Raw genomic sequence first — 20,875 nt, 5'->3', positions numbered from 1 at the left:
TATCGTCATTGTGAGAGGTATTCATTTACAATGGAGTATGTTCATTATTGTAGTGTTGTAAAACTGCACTTCATCAACCTGAGCGATGTATCTAACATTTTGGCTTGGCTAATGAATAAAAATAGTAAATCTTAATAATGGGTTTACTTTTTTTGTATTTTTATTTAATCTAGTTCCACACAAATTTTTGTTATTTTGGTTTTTCCCAATGGAGTTTTGATTGTGGACTTTTGAATATAAGTCTGCTGAATTCTATCTAGCGCTTGCCTTTGTATATACAAACAGCCATTCATGTTATGGATAATTCAGGGAAGGGCTGAAAATGTATTGTTGTAATTCAACTAATGAATGACTTGATTTATGTTTACGTCAGACTTGTTTGGGAGAACTCTGGAAGTTGTTGTAATGAGCGCAGAAACGGAGATCTTTTTACAGTTCCTTAAAAAAGTACTTTGCACATGCTGACCTCATGCCTCACCTGCGCTGAATTTAAAGGGAATCGGGGGAACCACTTCTCTTGGCACGGAATCAAATTGGTTGTGTTCAGTCCAATAATGGTGCAAATGCCCATTGTCTAACTGCGGCTGTCTCCGAAAATGCCAAAAGAAAATGGACACAGTTTGGCTGCATTTTGCGCTAGGTGTAAATTGAGCATGAAAAGAGAGCCCAAAGTGTTTAGTAAGTCATCAACTCTAATTGATCGATGAAAAAACTGTCTTTCATATCAGTTCACTGTTATTTTGCCTTTAGCTTTATCTTACGCCAAACCAATAAGACCTTTTTATATATACCATCCACCCATTATCTGAGCCGCTTCTCCTAACGAGGGTCGCAGGGGTGCTGGAGCCCATCCCAGCTGTCTTCGGGCCGTAGGCGGGATACACCCCTGGCCTAGTTGCCAGCCAATCGCAGAGCACATAAGGGCAAATAACCATCCGCGCTCACAATCACACCTATAGGAGCAATTAAGAGTGTCCAATCAGCCTACCATGCATGTTTTTGGAATGTGGGAGGAGTACCCGGAGAAAACCCACGCAGGAAAGGGGAGAACATGCAAACTCCACACAGGAAGGCTGGAGCGGAATCGAACCCACGACCTCCGTATTGTGAGGCCGTCGTGCTAACTAGTGCCTCCTTATTTATATAAATTTACGTATAACAAATTCTGTTCTTTTCTTATTGTTTTACATATTAATATATTGCTTGTGTTTGTTAAAAAATGCATGGGATGGCATGAAAAATTAATCACGTAATAAATTGCAATCACAATATTGAGGTGAAAAAAAACGCAATCATTAGTATACGCCAGGTTGCTTGAAGACTGTTTATATAAAATCAGCTACTGGAGTGATTTTTATGCAAACCTACTTTTTTCTCCCCCACAGTAAATCTCAATGATTTATTTAATGCCTGCACCAAGAAGGTTCACCATCAACCCATTCAATTGTTACCCTTTATTTGCTTTTATTCACACTTACAATCCAAGATTAGTCCAACAGCCACTTGCGTTACATACACAGCATCATCATCAATCAAGCACACAATGACATGAGACAAAATGTTTTACAACGGCAGACAGAACCGGGCAGTGCTTTCTCCATCCCACCGCACCATCTTTTGTGATATTGCATAATTATGATAAAAGTGAAATGACATGCAGTGCCGTTGTCAAAGCCTACTACAGGTTTGTGTTATCCGTGGAGCATCGTGAACTCGAAGCACCATCTGCAAGTGAAAAAGGGACGAACGAGATCACGACGATAATGTGGTAGCTTGACAAGATGTTGCCCCTGAGGTTGCTTTGTTGCTTCAGACCGCCTCAGACGTGGAGAGAGGTTCGTGATGTGAGCCCCCCCCCCAACAGGAGTAACCTGATTTACACGTGTGCTTATCATACACGGTGGTACACTTTACAAATCAATGATTCACACTGCCTTGTACGTACTTACTTTGTGCACCCCTGCAGAATCTCGCTAAAAATAGTGCTCACTATGAACTGTGCTTGTGAGGCACAGTTTCCAATGGGACTCTCTCAAGAGGTCGACAAAGACACTAAAATGTCTACAGGGAGGGCTCTGTTTCGCCTTCAGATCAGAGTTGTGTGCTTGTGTACGAGTAGTCGGATGCACAACATCGTGGGGCAATTATAAGCCTGAATGCAATTTTTTTTTTTTTTAATTCCAAGCTCCTCTTTTTGTTGGTCGTAGTAATTTTTAATAGTACATTGCGTCATTGTGGGTGCTCACTATAACCTGGTGACATGATGCTCTTCTCCACTCCACCCTCAGAGCCGGTATTTTCTCAAGAGCTCCGATTGCCACATGTACTTCCTTTCCGGAAAGCGATCGGGAATCCTAATGCGACGGAAGTCCTGGATGCATTTCTCCAGCTCCTGCTCAGGTGTCATCTTCTCCTTGTTGGCTTTCCTCTTGGCAGCCTCTCGCTCGCGGACTCCGAAGGTCCTTCCCCGTAGCATGTCAGTCTTACGCCGCATCTCTGCCTGCTGCATCATGTGGGCGGGGCCTTTGTGCATGGGGCGGTCCAGGGACTGGATGTTGGGGCGTCGAGTCACAGGTCCGCGGATGACGGTCCCTTGAGGGGAGCTGGCCTCCGACTGGGTCTCGGAACAGGAAGTGGAAAGCTCGTTGAATGAAGTGCCGCTTTCTCCCTCGCGCTCACTTTTGTGGCTCTTGCAGCAGCAGTCGCAGTGTGAGGACGACCACCGTGAGGGCCCACCTACATCAAACACACACATAAACACATTTATGTTCACTTGTTCGCAGATGTGGTTCTAGCTTGTATGGAACCGTGTGCAAGACCCCCAAACTCCCCTCACCCACCAGCCCACCACCAACACACACACACTCCACTCAAGCAAACACACCTTTTCTTTCAAATGCTGTGGACTGACACCATTCACAGGGATTGGGACTGGCCCGGTCAGCCCGTGCAAATGCATTGGAGGAGGGAGGGAAATAAAATTAAAAATTAAATAAATCAATCAAAACAAAAACAATCATGGGAAAAATCAAAGTTTTTGTGTTGCTGTATCATTGATGCACTTTATATATGTCCTGTGGTGTCTGTTGCATGTTTAAGAGTTACCACAATGACCATATTAAAGTGTTGTTATAGTGTTGGTGCTGCGAGTACAGGTACATAAAAATACACCATCGATTGGCGTTTATTTTAGGATTTTATTAATCAGCAAACAACGCCCCCCCCCGATGATTCATTCAGAGTGATTGTCCCATGTTGTTGTCATATTTATGAATTAAATATGATTCCATGCACCATGCACGTCTGCGGATATCAGTCTTTCTGCCAGCGTCTTGATCAAATCCAGTTGCTCTCCACCATATGTGCCACAACTTAGACCTGCTTTTAGGTAGTCTAAAATATAGTCTACTTTTGATTACCAAATTGCCAGATGCTCCGGGGCGTGCTACAGAAGATGCCGAAATGTTTATCGAAGCATAGCGTGGTCTACCAACTCACAAACATGCTGAACTAGACTAAAATGAAGACGGGCCAATTTTTACACCGAGCACAGTGTACTATCTCTCACCATATTAGAAATACTTCAAACTCTTTCGACTGAAAAATACTTTCTGTCAGGTGCGGCTTCTGCCAGAATGACCCGCAAGGTCCAAGGCGGTCTCAAACACGGTACACCAGACTAGCTCAGACATTAAAATGAAGATGCACTAGTTTTTATGCCATGCACAAGATGCCTGTCTAAAGAAATAGGGTCTTCTGAGTCTCTAGAAGTCTCCGATAATGCCACAGATGTCGCTGGATTTGTTGCCAAATACAGCAAGAAAATAACAAATATTAATATTTGTGATATTAGGTGTGCTGTATTTTTTTTTAATTCTTTCTGTATTTTGACTAAATAACATCAGGGACCTTGTAATAAGACACCCAAGAATTATTTTTTATTGTGAAACAAAATGCATAATGTGCCTCCTTCAAGCCTTCTCATTCGGAGATTGTTGTGGTTGTTTGTGTGGGTGCAGCATTAGAAAAAAAATGCTTCAACTCTATCACAAAACGACACCTGAGGTGACTCATTTATATGCAACCTCTAACCCGAAGACCTGGAAAATCCTATACGACTCATTTCATCCAGTAGTGAGCCTTTTTCAACCGTGAGCAACATAGTACCTGTCCTTGGTGCAATCAGCAATCCGGCAGTGAGCACTCTGTTCATTTCAATACGATACTGTAGTTGTGTACAGTAAACAGTTTTTTAGAGTGCATTACTGCTATCTACAAGAGTGGGGTACAAAAAAAAAAATCGAGTGTGGTTTAGTGCATCATCTTATGGTTCACACTCGTGCACCCAAGGGGGCCGCCAAAGATTTGAAGACCTGTGTACAAAAAAAATATCACTTCACCAACACCACTTCAATGCTGAAAAATACTATTTCCCAGGTCCCGTATGAACTCTCACAATGTTCATCATTTTCAGTCCTCACAAGGCACACCTGCGTGGCCAGGCAAGGGGATCGATTCCCACTTTCCATAATCAACCAGTGATTGAATGGCAAGCAGTTCAGGTGTAATCAACCTTTCGCCCTGAATCAGCTGGCACAGGCTTCAAGTTATTTATCTATTCATGTATTTTGTGTTGTTCTTGTTGTTTTTTAAGTTTTTTTTTATCATGAGCATATACATGTATGCTTTATTCCAATGTAGTCAGGCTGGGTTCTGGACAGGAATGAAAAATCATCTGGTCGATTTTTGTTACATGCAGGATTACACCAACTGCTGTACCGTTAACTCCCGTTACTGTTTGGTCATATTGAAGCTCTGTGCCTTACTGAGCACCGTTCCACTTATTTGACTTTTTTCAGTTAATGTAATGTGTGGGAGTGTACCATGAGACAATAACGGGGCATAAATTTCATCTTCATAACTCTCAACTTTTTCTTCCTTCAACACATCCTCCCACAATTGTCAATTACACAGAGGAAATACATTTTTTTTTACTGCCTTGTTACCATTGTGTCTCTATTTTTGAAAAACAGATCTCACTTTTCAATGCATTTGGAGATAAGAAAATACAGTTGCACCATCAACATCCGCTTATGAGAGATAGAATCATACACGCAACCCGAAACACCCCTTAATGGCCTAGTCCCAATGTGATGATATGTCCTCAGTTGCTATGATATCACACAGGGAACGGTAATTTGTCCATTATCTCCTTGTGAACAGAGTTCAAGTTAACCCCTCTGCGCTCACTGTAATAATGACCTTATCGTAGACGCAATGATTGTATTGAGATGACAGCGAGAGAGTCACTAACAGCTTTTTAATGGCTAATCTATAAGTAAAGAGGCCAATCAGCTCGCCAATTTCCCCCCCGCAAAAAATGAATCGAGCTGAGTCCAGCAGACGAGTAGCACTCCACAAATGGATGCAGGCGTTTTAGTGACCAGGATCCAGAGGAGGGGGCGGAGTTGTGAGTATTGCTTCTAAATGGATGGAGACCGGAGGGGGGCAACCCATTAAGGCAACACGCCAACTCCCAATAATAGCTGTGTGCAATTTCAGGCCATGTAGTGGAAAGAATTGTATGACTTGAAATCAGCTGGACTTTATTTCAGTCACGTACTATACAGTATATGTGATGCCTGTTCAGTTCAAGTTTAAAACCATTTTAAGGTACATCGTGCGTCAGAAAATGATGATGGAAATACAAATTCCAGCCTTCAAGTTTTCCCTTTCAAAGTAACTCTCCTGGAAATATTCTTCCACAATTACCCACATGTTCCTTTGTCATCACGTCCATGTCTTCAAAATCCTCTTCTCGGGCAACTGAACGAAGCAAACGCAGCATGATCTCTTTTTTGATGCGCTGGCTAGTCGTCTGGCCCACAATAAGGGGAAAAACTCGTAGATTAGATTTAGATTAGAAATCCCTTTATTGTCATTGTACTCAAGCGTACTTTAGGTTTAAAATGTGTCTTTTGTGACATCAGTCCTGGAACTTTTCCGACACAGGTATACTCACGGTAGTATTACATCATATCCGCTGCAATTGATTATTGTTGTTTATTTCACCTACATTTACCAACAAACAGACATCTACAAAAAGTACACATCATAAAGAGTTCATTGTCTCCTTAAACATGATGGAGTTCAGTTTAGAAGTCGCTAAGAGACGAGGAGACAAGTCATTAAAGACCGATACCAGGATGCAGTCGAGTCATACATGTGGGTATGTTGAAGCAAGTGGGCGTGCATCCTCTGGAATCTTTTCAGGGAAGCTATTGATTGCTGTCTTTGTTCTCAGATCCATACAACCTCTCTTAAGCGATCCTGTTACAGCCACATTAAGAGACAGGAGCTGGTGTACAGAACAGACTCTGCTTCCGCATTTCTCAACACTGCTAAGCTAAATTCCGTCCTTAATGAGAGCAGGAAAACTTGCCCTGACAGGAGGGGGTCTCATTTTACGTAAATTCACCGGCTTGGATGCTCATTAAAATGACGCTTTTTCGCTGGTAAATGGTCCTAAATGGCAGAAGAAGTAGGACATGACGTGGACTGAAGGCAGGGGGCTCCGACAAATGCAAATGTCACTGGGCTTGTTTGCTTGCCTCTAAATGAACACACTTCCTGCACACTTCCGTCATTGGGAAAGCAGTTCTGGGGATTGGGCTGAAAGGTTAAACGCAAGAAGATTCTGTTCTGCGCCTTTGAAAGATATGTCTCCTAAGTCATACAAAACGAAAACTGCACATCACCGTTTGAACTGCTGTCATGCACGACGACATATGTCGTGAGACTTTACGAGGGCTCAGTCCAGTGAACATCAAAAGATTAGCCATACATGTCTTTTTTTTAATCCTTTTTTTAGTGCATAATCCAAACGAAGGAACGTTCCTAAAGAAGGGATTTAATAGAAGACTATATACTGGAAGTTATGGACTAAAATAGGAAAATAGGAATTGCAGGTGCCCTCAGGCGAGGCACTGAACCCCCACGAATTGTCATGCAGTGCTTTTTGGACTTGTTTGTTCCTTTTTCACTTGATTTAACCGTCGAATAACTTTCCAATGAGCTGGACTGCATTTTCTCACCATGTTTGTGCAAGTGAGCATTTCTGCCCTCTAATGTGTGCAACTTGTAGCCTCAAGGGACAAATACAGCATTCCGCATCTTCTTGATTAACAGTATTTTTTTTTACAAAGGGAGGAATGCGATTAGGGATGGCATTAATATCCATTGAGAATGGTTGCGCTGAATTCAACAAAATTATGCTTCTTAATAGGCATCGTTATCGTTTCGTGCCATTAGGACTTGGCTTGGAATATTATTGCAACTTTTGTATTTTTGTAAACGTACTTTTCCACTATTACTCAAGCTGGAATATATTTATATTTAAAAACAGTTTGACAGAGAGGTATATGCATTGTGATTTTTAACATCTTAAATAATTAAAAACTGGATGCAAACTCTAAAAGAATCTGTCTTTCTTAAAGAACATTTGATTTTTACGGTCAGTGTGACTCAACAACATGACTTTCACACTGTAGCAAACGACCAACAAGACATTTGCAAGTCTTCTCCCTCAAACTATGTATGGTACCAAGACTGAAGTTAAGTTAGATCAGGGGTGGGCCACAATTGGTTCTAAAATTTGACAGAGGGGCCGGCCCAGGAGCAGATGGATGGAGTGTTTTGGTAACCTCACCTCATCTTGGAAAATAAATACATTTAATTTTAAATGAAAGTGGACAAAAGCATTACAACAAAATATATGTCTTTGACACACCACAGTATTTAGAAAATAAAACATGAACAAGGTTTATTCATTTAATTTTTTTCATGTTCGGCGGGCCGGATTAAAACGTCTAACGGGCCGCATGTGGCCCCCAGGCCGTAGTTTGCCCACACCTGAGTTAGATGTTAACTGAAAATTGAGGATGAGTTAATGGAGAGTTATCACCTTCATGTCGACATTTAAGCATCTTCTTTTTCGCCTTAAGCAGATATCAATGCAAAATGTTGTTTGAATTGAGGATAACTGAACCTCCAATTTTGGCTCACAACAAAATCTTGCAGTTCTACTCCTCATTAGCGCAAACTTCAAGTGGCTATCAAATTGACTATCGTTCTATTTAACGTCACAGTCATGGAACCAGTGGTTGACCACACACATAAGGATTTGCGATTGAAAATATTTAACAGGTCGCCTGGACAGAAAAATGTTATTGCGACATGCAACATTCGGGCCTTTGCTGACTTGATTGGAAGTCGGGCCCCATTTATTGGTACCTACGACATCTCGTGAGTGTTACATCAACAGCTATGATTTCAAAACAATTTTGGTCATTTTTAATTTGTTGAAATAAATCTGTCCTCTCATAGCCACGCAAATATATTTTAGCCTAGCTTGCGCAGCCTCAGGAGGAGTGTAGTTTACATGCTTGTTAGCTTACGAATTAGGTCAGTGTGCCCTTGCAGCAGCGGGGAGGAAAAAAAGCTTGTCTTGCTATAGCAGGAAAGAAATCTGTTTGACCACGACGGTCCTATTTGCTGCACAAGCATCTCTGCGGCAGATTAACTGATCGTCAGCGCACGGAGCGTCATGTCATATTTGCATATATTTGAATGTGTCAATATAAAAGTGCTTACACTCAACCAGCCAATGGCGCTGAAACTCAAGGCAGTGACAAATAGTGAGGACTGGGGAGTATTCCACGGTTACACGTGGGAGCCCCACTAGGCTTTAAAATACTTAACCTATAATCTGCAAACGTCTCTCACGACTTTATGGCCTGACCCCAAATTCTTTTTTTAATTCTTTTTTATGAGAAACTGACGTCTTCTTCAGCTGATTGCTTCTGACAAGTACGCCATCCTCCTTCAAAATGAAGGTGGCTGCCGCTGCCAAATAGATGAACCAACAATGCAGACAGGCTGAAACCAAGAAGTTATATAGTGAAACCCGACTATATTGTATATTTTTTATAATAATGTTTTATAGTTTTTATTCAGTATAGCATACATACAGAGAACTCCGCAACAGTGCAGAGAGAATCCATGTCTGAAAGAATTGTTGCATGCCCTGCTTCTATGTGTTGTTGCTCCATGTGCGTTAAAAGTTGCAATTGTTTAAAGGTTTATAATTTTGGAACAAATGTGATCATTTCCGTTAGCCCATCTATAGTGTTGTTGTACGTAAGTTATTAAGATTGATGGCTGATTTAAATATAATTTGTGTCAATTTTACGGCAAACTGTAAAAAAGCTGGTTGTGTTGAGTATTTGTTAAATATTTCCGTGTTTCCAACTGCATAGTAGTTACCAGGTAAGCTAACAGTCACCCTCGCATCTTCTTGTAATGCGACTCTTTATTTAAATTTTTATTTTCCGCCTGTCTAGATTTTCTATGCCTCTTACAGATCAGTCTTGTTCCTCTGACATACGTGGTTTTGGAAAGGATACCCGAGATTGTCAGTGCAAATATGCAGTAGCCTATGTGTGCTCTGTGCTGTGTTGGTTAGCTGAAGTACACTACACACTTCAAGAGCAGTAAGAAAAGATGCCAATTTTTCCTCATGTGTGGATGAATTAAGATGTCAAAAATCTATGTGTTTATTCATTTTAAGACAGAACACCTGGCTACTTTGACAACATGTAATGACTTCAAAAGCTCCATAGTGTCACGGAGAGACATTATGCAGTAACAAGTCTCTTCCTTCCCTGTTCACATGAAAACTCTCCTGTCCACGTTATACCATCCAAACTGTCCTGGAAGGCCTCCCAGGAGGGAGCATTAAGGAGTTGAATGTCAGACAGCAACGACACACGCATAGTCCCTTCAAACAATGTTTTAAAAAAAAATGTGAAACAAGTCTAATTGACCTGGGTGTCCAGGGGCTACACTGGGGAGCTTAGAAAATACTCCAAAGTGCTAAGTGCTAATTCTGTCCAGGTCAATTCTTGTCTCAATTGTTCATGATGAACTGTATTTGTGAATAAGCATAATTATAAGTTACCAATCTACACTTTTAGTTACATTTGTACATAAAAAAAAAAAAAAATAGAAAATCAGTTTTCCACCACTTCAAAGTAGTACTGCTCTGAAAACCATATCACATGCACAACCACATACCTCAAGTGTAAACTTCAAACGACGCATTTATACAAAATTGACAAATGTGACTTCGGCATAATGTAAATGTTTAATTTCAACAACTCAATCATGTTTCAATAATCAATGCTGAATGCTTGATTCGTGTTTATTCATTCCGACCTTCTAAAAGTGAGTCTTAAAGTTCGTGGTCAGATCTGAATGAAAAGGGATGAGCCAAGTGATGCATATTGCTCTGAAATACAAATGATCAGCTTCCAATGATTGATCCAAATAAGTATGTTTTCCCGTTGAGTCTGCACATTTCCAACCTAAGCTCCCATTTTCTGCCAAGGTGAGGTGGCACATCTACTTGAAGTGATGTAGTGCAAAATGGCAGCGGCACACAGCCGTGACTTACATCAGACCATTTCTGCGCACAAGTGCTCCATCAGAAGTGGATGAGTTATTCATGGCTGGCACCATCCATCTGTCGGAGGCATCGCCAATCCATTCTGACTCCAAACAGGCTGGCCCCAATCTCTGCCTGCATTACAGCCTGACAATGGATTACTTTCCCCCAGAGGTGGGGGACTCGATTCACACGACTTGGAGTTGAGTCGAATTAAGTCGCTAAAATTTTATGACTTGCGACCTGCTTGGAAAAAACTTCTGAAAGACTCGACTTGACTTCAACTTGAACTCCATGACTTGACAAGTCATTCAATTTACATTTGAAAATATATTTGTTAGTAAGGTGAGCCCTTTTTATTATTTTTATGATTATTTTTTTCCAATCCGTGTGCCTCGGCTATATAGCTGAGGCTGACGCGTTGAGTAAGCGTCACCATGATTAATACATTTACTTGAACGATTATCATTTTGTTGAAAACGGGAAAAAGAAAATAAAACATGCAAGGTTTGAAACTTGAATATAAGAGACACAATATCTACGTTGTTTAATTTCATCAGTCAGACGCAGGTAAGCTAGCTGTGTGAATTGTGAAGCTAAGCTAGCTTGGTTAGCTCAAAAGTTTAGCTCACCAATAGCTGGTCAAATATTAATTAAACGTAATGCCTTTAATTGAGAGGACAATAAAGTGAAAGATTAGACACCCTGGAGAGTGTAAAATTAAAAAGTGGTCATCACTTAAGTTTAGCCATCTATGCATAGTACTTTGAGTACTTTTCTTGTCATATTTGATGTAAACTAATACGCATCAGCTTCCCTGAACATCATAAAGTGACATCCTACAAGGTTTATGCCACACATTTCCCCTTTTTCACACACTAACAGATTTGACAAACACATCAGTGCTAAAAACAACACATGTACTTTTTAAATTTGATAATTATACACACTGCTCACATTCACAGTGCGACATTCATCCAAACGTTACCAAAAAAATAATCATTTCAGTGCATGCAATCATTTCACACTCTTAAATTGCCCATTTCATTTTTAGAGATTTAAATGTTCATTTAATATTTTGAGCGAATATACTTTTTGTGAGATGATCAGTGAAAAAATATTTTATTATCACTCCAATATTTGTTGTAATTAAGACTTTATTACTTGACCAAGTAATAACTTGACCCCACTTGCTTGAAATTAGGTGGCAACTTAATGTGACTTGTTTGATTTTTTTTTTTCTACAGTATTATTGGGACTTGTTTGAGACTTGAAGGTTACGACTTGACTTACATACTTACGACTTGCACATGTGTGACTTACTCCCGCCTCTGCTTCCCTCCTCTTTCTGTGCCACCTTGTGGCTAATGACTACGTGCCATGACATTCATACGTCAAACAATCTCACAAGCTCTTGTGAAGTGGAACCTCTGGTATCATAATTTCTATTTACTGACACCTCCCACCAGGAAATAGGGAAAAACCAAGAGCAGAAAAAAAACACAGATAGGTAAGAACAGATTCCACAGGGGAAAAAACCTGAATAGGTGAATTCGTAAAAAGCAAAAGCCGAATATGCAGGGGTTCACGGTCTTCCTTTTTTTCTGGCCGGTAATGTGTGACTTGATTAAGCAGCCCATAAAATAGGTTACCCTTCATCTTTTCAAACTGTGTCTCCAGTGGATGGCTTGAGACAGGGAAATATTTTGGGCTCCCAGATTGCTTTTTAATCAGCCAACACCCTTCACTTTCCCCAGAGATAATTAGTGGTAATAAGACTGTCCTCAAATGCCAGCTGGGAGTTTGGAATTGTTCGTCCTAACGGGAATAATATCACCACTGCCTATGTACTGATTGTGCGGGATGACCTACTTCTTTGGTGATAAATAACCCTTCCCGCAATCCCTCTGGATGCTGTCAAGATGCTGCTACCAGAGGATCTTTATTTGACTTCACAGGCATTACACTGCACGTATGCCTAATTCCTTCTTTAATGCTTATCAGACTTTCGGTGAACTACAGCATACCCAGTATCACTCCGCTTGCATTTACCAAGCACCTGAAACACTGTGTGTGTGTGTGTGTGTGTCTAATTTCTAATATATATTGCTATACAATTTTATAAATTTAAGTGGAGAAATCTAGCCCACTGCTTTCTATCCATTCAGCCATCCATTTTTCTACCACTTATCCTGTTCAGGGTCACAGGTCACTTGGAGCCGGTCCCAGCTGACTGCGTGCAAATGGCAGACTCACGGAATGGTCGGCAGTCAGTCGCAGGGCACAGAAACAACCACACAGTCACACCTCCAGTCAGTGAGAGAGAATCGATCCTACACTGGTTTGCAGTGTCAAGTTTGCAGTGACTGCTGCTAACTACTTGTCACACATTTGCTGAACAGTTTATTTAAAATCACCCTACGGGGACAAATAAATGTTTGAAAGGATGTGCAGATTGCACTTGCTCGAATGTGGATTTTATCACTATCAGCTTCAAAAAAATCTTTTTTTGATAAATGCCTTGATCTCCCCAGGACAGAATCTGCTGATGGAATCATTTAATTTAGTCAGCGGGGGACTATGTCCTGTATATAAAAGAAATGGGAGTTGAGCATCTAAACTGGTCCCTTGACTAATGGCACAGATTGCACAATACTGTACTAATTTGCTGTGATGGCATGAACTGATAACGGCTTGAATCGAGACAAAGCAGCGTGCAGAAAACGGCGCAAAGGATGTCCTTAATGATTTCGAGAAAGGAGTCTTGTGGAGTTTACACTATTGATTTGCCCTTTTCACTCGGGGTAAACCCAAACGCCAAGCTGTACCAGGGAAACACTGACTTACGTGCGAGGTACGTAATGAGAAGACTATTGTTTTGTGCCCTCTTTTGAAAAATCCGCTTGATGACAGAGTAAGTAAATTCAAAGATTTGTATCTAATTACATCAAGTTTGAAGGTAACATCATTGGAGTTTTCACGATTTTGGGGGCAAGGACATGTCTATAACACGGCACCGCGATGCAAAAAATGCGCCATTTACTGTTGATATACAACCGCCGGCATCTTCCCATGATAGAATGGTTTGAATAGTTGATGCTCCTTCATAAATAATCGCCAAAGGTGGCGGTGGTCTGGATGCAGATGATTCCCACCCCCCACCCCCTCAGGCAACCCCACCCCTTTGCACGCCCCTGCCCATTACATAAGAACTTGAATGCCTCGTACCTTTTATATGGCGTAAAAGTAATGTGCAATTAGCACGCCAGCTATGCTTACACTCTGAAAATGTATCTTCCTTTCGGGTACTCCAATAGCAGAGCTGGACACTTGGCCCTTTTTTGCCGGTCAGTGCCCCGCCCTCCGGCCACTATCTCTGTACCCTCCGGCATTATTCATAAAAATTGTCGTTCCCGAATCCCGTTCTGGCCAGGCCAGCTAATTGTAAAAGAGGGTCATTTGTCAGTTGCCAGACAAAGAATATGCCCATTCTTCAAAATGTAACATGTAAATGAGATGGTGTGAAAAGCCAAGTGCCCTTGATGGAAAAGTGTTCATATGAAAAGTTCATGTCGACATTATCTATGTCCATGGAACTGTCGCTCCCTTCCTCAATCTGGAAGACAAGGCCGTCGTTCCACTTATGTGAGTATTACGTTTCACAAACCTCTCGGCTTTTCTCATTTGGCCATGTAGAGCTGCATGAAGTGGACTTCAGGATGTCATGTTAATTGTTTTGCGTCCATATTCTTCACTCTGTTTTGCTTCCATGTGCATTTGAAGGACACCCTGCCAGACCAATCAATATCTGAACAGCCATCAGGTGATAAATGCATGTCCGTGATGAGATGTTTGGCCAACCGGCCAGTTGTCAAAGTGTCAAAATGAAGGCAACGTTCACGCACAGAGAGACGCTCCAATATCCTGACCAAGGTAAAGAATCTTGTCAAATATATAATAGTGTTGCCACTACGCCCTCAGTGGAAAAATTATGGAACTAAATGAATTCCTTACTTTCAGGAAAATTCTTAACAACATAATGATGACAAGGCGCTTATTTTGACCACAAATGTTATTACTATGATTTTGATGCTTATCTGAATGCTTTTAGAATGTTGCATTATCATTGCACTGTCAATGCTGCATTTTGTATAGCACACTATTGGTTAACATCCTAGGTGCAGAATTACCTCCAGAAGAATTGCAGTGTATGCGCTTTAGAGTGCCTCATTGTCCCCCATGAGTGTGCGCATTTTTCACAATTTAGAATCCTCATTTAATATACTTTTTTAATCCTTCAAGTTGGCAGGGTTTCTAACAACACTCTTCTCTGTGGTGTGTCAAATTCAAGAGACATTCATGTTCACTTTACGAGGACTTTAAGTATTACAGTCCGTGCAATTTTCAATTGGGAGTGCCCGCCGGAGGTCAGTCGCAGTTCCACATTTGGAATCAGGTTACAGCATTGGAAAGTGGATGCTGAGCACGGTGCTGCATTCTAAATATGACAACTCTGTCCTGACCAGGTCGCAGTGTCCTATCCCGCATCACAATGTGTGTTGTCTCTCATAGTGCACCACCAACAAAATGGGATGTTGCCTTTTTACTCTCCCAAGACTCCGTGAACTTTTCTGTCATATACTTACTTGAATCAGTGATTTTGCTCCCAGCTCCCTCTCCCTTTTTTTCCTGCTTCGCTTCGCTCTCCCCCTTGGCCAGGCCTCATGCAACTTTTACTTCCTCATCCCTCCTGCTCATCCGCTCCGGCCTCCATCTGCTCGCTTTCCTCTTCCCTTCCAGCCCAAGTCTTTAAATTCTCTCTCCATGTCCCTTTCTTTTCTTCTTGAAATTCATTATTTTCCTCGAGCTACTCTAAAAAAAAAAAAAGAAAAAAAATCTCATCCCTCCCTCCCAGCTTTCCAGGACGGTCCATGTACAGAAAGTGGGGTTAACTTGCACCTGGAGCTGCTCCTTCATGTTGAATGACTCACTCGCTGTAGTGAAGTTCAGCTCAGGCTGCATCCTTCAGATGTAGTCTATAGTAACAACATTAGAGAGAACTCTCACTCACTCACTTCTCTGCACTTCCAACCTGAACACGCCAACTGGGTTTTTTTTCTTCCTGAATTCCAAAGGGAAGCATTCAGAACAATGAACAAAGTGATTTTTTATTGGCCATATGGCCCTACTCGTCCCTGCAAATAAGCCATATTTGAAGCTAAATCTGGCTTTTGCTGATGAAGAACTCCAAGTAAAAAGCTGATATGAGAGAAAGTGGCAGATTTTATTTTTGTCTTTCTTCTGCCTACTGGTGCTGTATAATTCATAGGGGCTGGCAGGCCCAGTAAGTAAGTTGTTATGTCTATGCATGACATATGTAGTTGATGTGCAGCAGGATTGTGACGTAACCCGCCCCTGTATCATTTCAGAGTGAACTGCTGATCAAAACAACAGCACCTAAACAGTCCCTCTGATGTCTTTTTAACAAAGAAAAATAGAACTGTATTAATCAACCACAATGAAATATAAAACAGTCCATTTCAAGAAATAAACTCATTTTATTAAGAGTAATTATCAACAGTTGTTGCGTTAAGATTATGTCTTTGAGGGGCATGGCCAGTTTTTTTTTTGGAGCTTGGCTAGTGCTGAAGCATTAAATTCAAATTCAAATCAACATGGCAATGTAGTCAAATGCAATTTTCAAATCACAATGGCTGCAATTTGGGAGAGAGAAAACTTGAACCTTGACCTATAAGACCAAATTTGAAATATTTTTGTATTGTCCATCCATCCATTATCCAAAACGCTTGCCCTCTCGAGGGTGGCTGGCGTGCTGGAGCCTATCCCAGCTGTCTTTGGGCAGTATAGGCGGAGGACACCCTGAACTGCCAATCGCTCATGAACAAGCATTCACACTCACGTTTACATTTATGAACACTATAGTGTTTTAAATTAACTTAACATCCAGCTTTTGGTTGTGAAAGATGACTCAAGTTTCTTGGGATCCCTTTCTTCTCTTGTTAGGGGTTATATTTTGGGGGCTTGGGGGGGATTTGGGACATTGGCTCGAACTCAAACCTGTGTTGTCTACATGAAAGGCAAAAGTGTGCACCACTACACACGACAAGTGCAATCAAATTGGTGGACCAGTGTCCTGGAACAGATTGTATTCGACTTTCGAGATTGTGATGTCCATTAATGGCTCTTGTTCTCATGTGATGTTGATTGTATTTCGCTGTCAGTGCAGATGCCAGCCGGTGACAGTATTTGGACCTAACCTGCATGATTTTAGAATATGGGAAACCCAGCACAAGCACATGGCAGAACATGCAAACGCAAAGGGTGTATTTGAGCCCCAGAACTGCGAGGCTAATACGCTCTAAAAACAGTTGTCAAAAAAAAAATATATATATATATATATATATATTATATAATTTTTTTTTTAACTATTTGAGTCAAAAAATTACAACCCGACTTTTTGGATTATTGATATATTGATTGGGTTATTGATTTCCCCCAAAACGTTGGGTCAAACTGAATAACCCACAAAGCAACCCCCCAAAAATGGTTAGAATTGTGGGTTCTTCATTCAACTTAACGAATGACCCAAATTTTCGGGCCGTCCATTTCCAGAAAGTTGGGTCAAATTGCCTCAAATACTACGTTGGCCGTTTTTTGACCCACATTAAGTTATTTTTGACCCAGCTATCATAGAGTAAATATTGTGTTATTTCTTTTAATCAACTGTTTTAGAGTGTGATATTTTTTGGGGTGGTTTTGCACAAAACGGTCCAATTACTTTTAGGTTGTTTTGTGCAAAAAGGTCGAATGAACTTGATCCAAGTAGAGGATCTGTTCTTTTTGACCGATTAGTTATTTTTGGCCAAACCGTTTTTGGAATGGTTCTTGGGTTATTTTTGACACAACTGTTTTAGAGCGTATATGAAAAATACAAACTTTGAAGGAAAAAAAAATGTGTAATGAGCGGTTATAGCAAAATGTGTGCGGTGGTCAATGAGTGCGTGTGTGCGCTCGACTCACGGTAGAAGATGTACTGCGCGTAATTGGACCACTGCCTGTCGTCCGCGTAATGAGCGACAGAGGAGGCGGTCAAGGAGGAGTTGCAGGCCACGATGTGAAAGCCGCTCTCTGACAGCATGTCAAACGCCCTCTCCGGGTGCTTGAATTTGAGGTAAAACCTGCACGTGTAGCGGTCCGGAGGTCGGTCGGCGTCTCTGTTCTCGTTGAGCGCATCTCCGAAGACCTCCTTGGCCAAAGCAATCCTGCTGCTGATGAAGATCCTCGGCAACTTTCTACTCTTGGAGTCGGGCTCGCTTTGTTTGCCCCCCGCCGCTCCTTTCAGAGCCACCGTGATGTAGCCGTACCTCCTGTCTACAGAGTAAGACGGGTAAAATCTATGCTCACTGCCCACGGACGCATCGTCCAAATCGCTGTAGTCGTCCGGGAAGAATTTGGACTCGTCAGACGACAAAAGTTTGACTAAATCTGGAAGCTGGAAGTATTCCGCCTCCCGTTTCAACCTCCCCCTCTCGGGGAAGTGGTCCGGTAGCACGACTTGCTTGTCCCGCAGGTAATCCAATACGTACCGAAACAAAAAGCCGTCTCTGTCGATGAAGTAACGTCCTCTAAAGTCGCGGGACAGGTCATTGGAGGAGCCCTTCTTGTTGGAGAACAGCTTCCCGAGTAGGGAATTTGGGAAGGCGGTCAATGTGCCGTGGCGGGTGTAGTACACTTGCCCTCCCACGTTTAGCTCGATGACATCGGATGGAGGGCTCTGTGCCGAGCCGGGCTCTTTGGCGGATTTGCAGTTTTCGCTCATTTCCCCCCTCTCCTCTTAATCTTGCCTTGGAATGTGAGTGGATGGATGGCGTCAAGTTCAGGGCGCGCGGTGCAGATGCATGCTGGTAAAGCACTGACAAGCCGAAGCCTCAGTCATCACAATCCAAGGTGTGTCCCCAGTTTAAATCCTTCGAGTCTGTGCGTAAATGTGCGCATCCTCTTTTCATCGCAATCGATCATCATAAACTCATCGTGTTACACGCATCCACCGCAATGCCCACAGAGGAACATAATCTTCACTCGGTAACTCACCACCATTAATAAAGTAGAAATTCCCTTTTTACAAAGCGTCTTGTTTTCTCACGATCAAAGACAAGTGCGTAAAAGTCACAATTCCACTCTGACTGGACGCTGGAAGCTCGTAGAGGTGATGGGCGCAAGTGGGACTCCGGTGCGCACCCACATCCATCCAAAGTGCTGAGTGCGGCCAGCAGACGGTTTAAAATCATGTTGAGCCAAGCTGTGAAAGAGAGAGAGAGAGAGAGAGAGAGAGCGCGGGGTCCAATAATGTCTTACATCATCTTAAAGACAAATGACATTTGAATGGCGAAAGACCTCATGTGTGTGGGCTCGAGAGAAATAAAAAAAATAATCTCCCAGGCACTGTCGACGCGAAGGAATGGCGACTAATGCAGTTTTATCATCCAGCCTTCCACATTTTAATCCCGTTACGGGCTGTCCCATATTTACATGTGCGCTCATAACCAGAGAGAGAGAGAGGCGGTGGCGGTGTAGGTGTGGGTGGGGGTGGGGGTGCCACTTGCGCTCATCACCAGTGACAGCTCTGTGGGACCACATGCAGCCCGGTCTCGTTGCTGTCATCAAACATCTGAATTATCCATTTGAAATGAAGTTAACCCAGACGCTCTCTCTCTGTCGCCCGAATTGAACTCAATTGGAAAAATCCATCCGATTGGCATCATTGATTCAAAATTAGACATGGTTTACAGATACAAATTAATCTAAATACATTCATTCATTTTCTAATCTTGAAGGTCTAACTGACTTCAATGCACATTCACGTGGCTCCATACCAGGGACCGGCAACTTAAACTCTAGAGCAGGGGTGGGCAAACTTCTTGATTGGCGGGCCACAATGGGTTCTAAAATTTGACAGAGGGGCCGGACCAGGAGCAGATGGATGGAGTGTTTTGGTCACCTCACCTCATTGGAGAAAAAAAATATTTAATTTTAAATGAAAGTGAACAAAAGCATCACAGCAATATCATTGAAAAACCACAATATTTAGAAAATAAAACATTAACAAGGTTTATTCATTTAATTTTTTTCAAGTTCAGCCGGCCGGATTAAAACGTCTAACGGGCCCGCATGTGGCACCCGGGCCGTAGTTTTCCCATGGCTGCTCTGGAGGGGCCACATATTTTTTTAATCAGTGCAATTTTTTTTCCAAGCGCAAAGAACACTCTTGCAAACAACCACTCACCCTCACACTCTCACGAGAGTCATTTTGTTTGAAAGTATCGCATATATTATTCTCATGAATACAGTGTTTCCCATCAATCTACCATGCATGTCTTTGAAATGTGGGATGCAATCGGACAACCCGGAGAAAAACCCACGCAGGCACGGAGAGAACACGCAAGCTCCACACAGGAAGGCCGGAGCCGGGATCGAACCCTGAACCTCCGAAGCGTGAGACGAACGTGCTAACCAGTCATCCGCTGCCCCCTCCCAATAGCACAGATTTTTTTTTTTTTAAAATAGGAGATTTACCAAAATGTGTTTTATTTTGTCTCGACTCCGGCGACATACAAGAATAAGTAACATATATTTCCATGACACTACATCATCGCACATGGTGAATGAAAGGTTTATAAGAGGCTGAAGACAGGTGCAGTGTTCATTGTATCAATGTTCCTCACTAACATCTTTAACACTGACATTAGTTTGAGACTGATAATTGAAAAATGGAAAGCAAACCCAGAAAACAGGTGAGCGGGGATGCATAGAATGTCATCTGGAATGACTGAGAAAAGGTGGATTATTCTATTTTATAACATGAACACAAACACAATTAATCAGAATACCGTGTTTAGCCCAGTGAGGGCACAGAACATATTGCAATGAAAATGTTTGACATACCTTCTGCTGTAAGGTCCATCCCAATGTGGCTCAGATGAATTGGTTAAAAAAAAAGAAAAAGAAACAAACCTGTGTCACATTTTTCTGGATTATGATGGCAGGATTCCTCAGGGGAAGGACTGGGGGCCATGTTATTGCTTGGGGCTTTCGCTCATAGAATTCTCCATATTGCCATCACTTCACATCGAAGCCAAGACTTGTGTGAGGCAGTGGAAAGAAAGGAAGTGGGACATGGGGAATTACAGTATACTACATTTTCGGTTTGACACTTCACACTAAAAAAAAATGCTGTGTTGTTTACCTAACCGACTCGCTGTGTCACTGTGGATTTTGAGCAATTTAGGTTACATTTACCCAAGGTTGGGTTAATTATTTTTGACCCATCAGATTGAGTTGCTGTGTATTTTG

General features: G+C 41.9%; 1 protein-coding gene across 1 annotated transcript; it reads right to left on the bottom strand.

Annotated features, from left to right (window-relative positions):
* Positions 1 to 1,439: 1,439 nt before the first annotated feature.
* On the bottom strand, positions 1,440 to 19,028 carry LOC148338404 (BTB/POZ domain-containing protein KCTD16-like). Its single transcript, XM_088294932.1, has 2 exons — positions 17,546 to 19,028; positions 1,440 to 2,736 (listed from the first exon to the last, which is right to left on the bottom strand). Exons 1-2 carry the CDS (start codon positions 18,342 to 18,344, stop codon positions 2,285 to 2,287), a joined length of 1,251 nt encoding a protein of 416 aa, XP_088151058.1. The 5' UTR covers positions 18,345 to 19,028; the 3' UTR covers positions 1,440 to 2,284.
* Positions 19,029 to 20,875: the final 1,847 nt, after the last annotated feature.

The sequence above is a fragment of the Idiotropiscis lumnitzeri genome, chromosome 4, assembly GCF_059441095.1.
Source record: "Idiotropiscis lumnitzeri isolate Australia: NSW breed Sydney's pygmy pipehorse chromosome 4, RoL_Ilum_1.0, whole genome shotgun sequence".
In the NCBI taxonomy this organism is placed as follows: domain Eukaryota; kingdom Metazoa; phylum Chordata; class Actinopteri; order Syngnathiformes; family Syngnathidae; genus Idiotropiscis; species Idiotropiscis lumnitzeri.
Note: the sequence above shows the minus strand (reverse complement) of the source record. Positions and strands in the feature narration are given on the sequence as shown.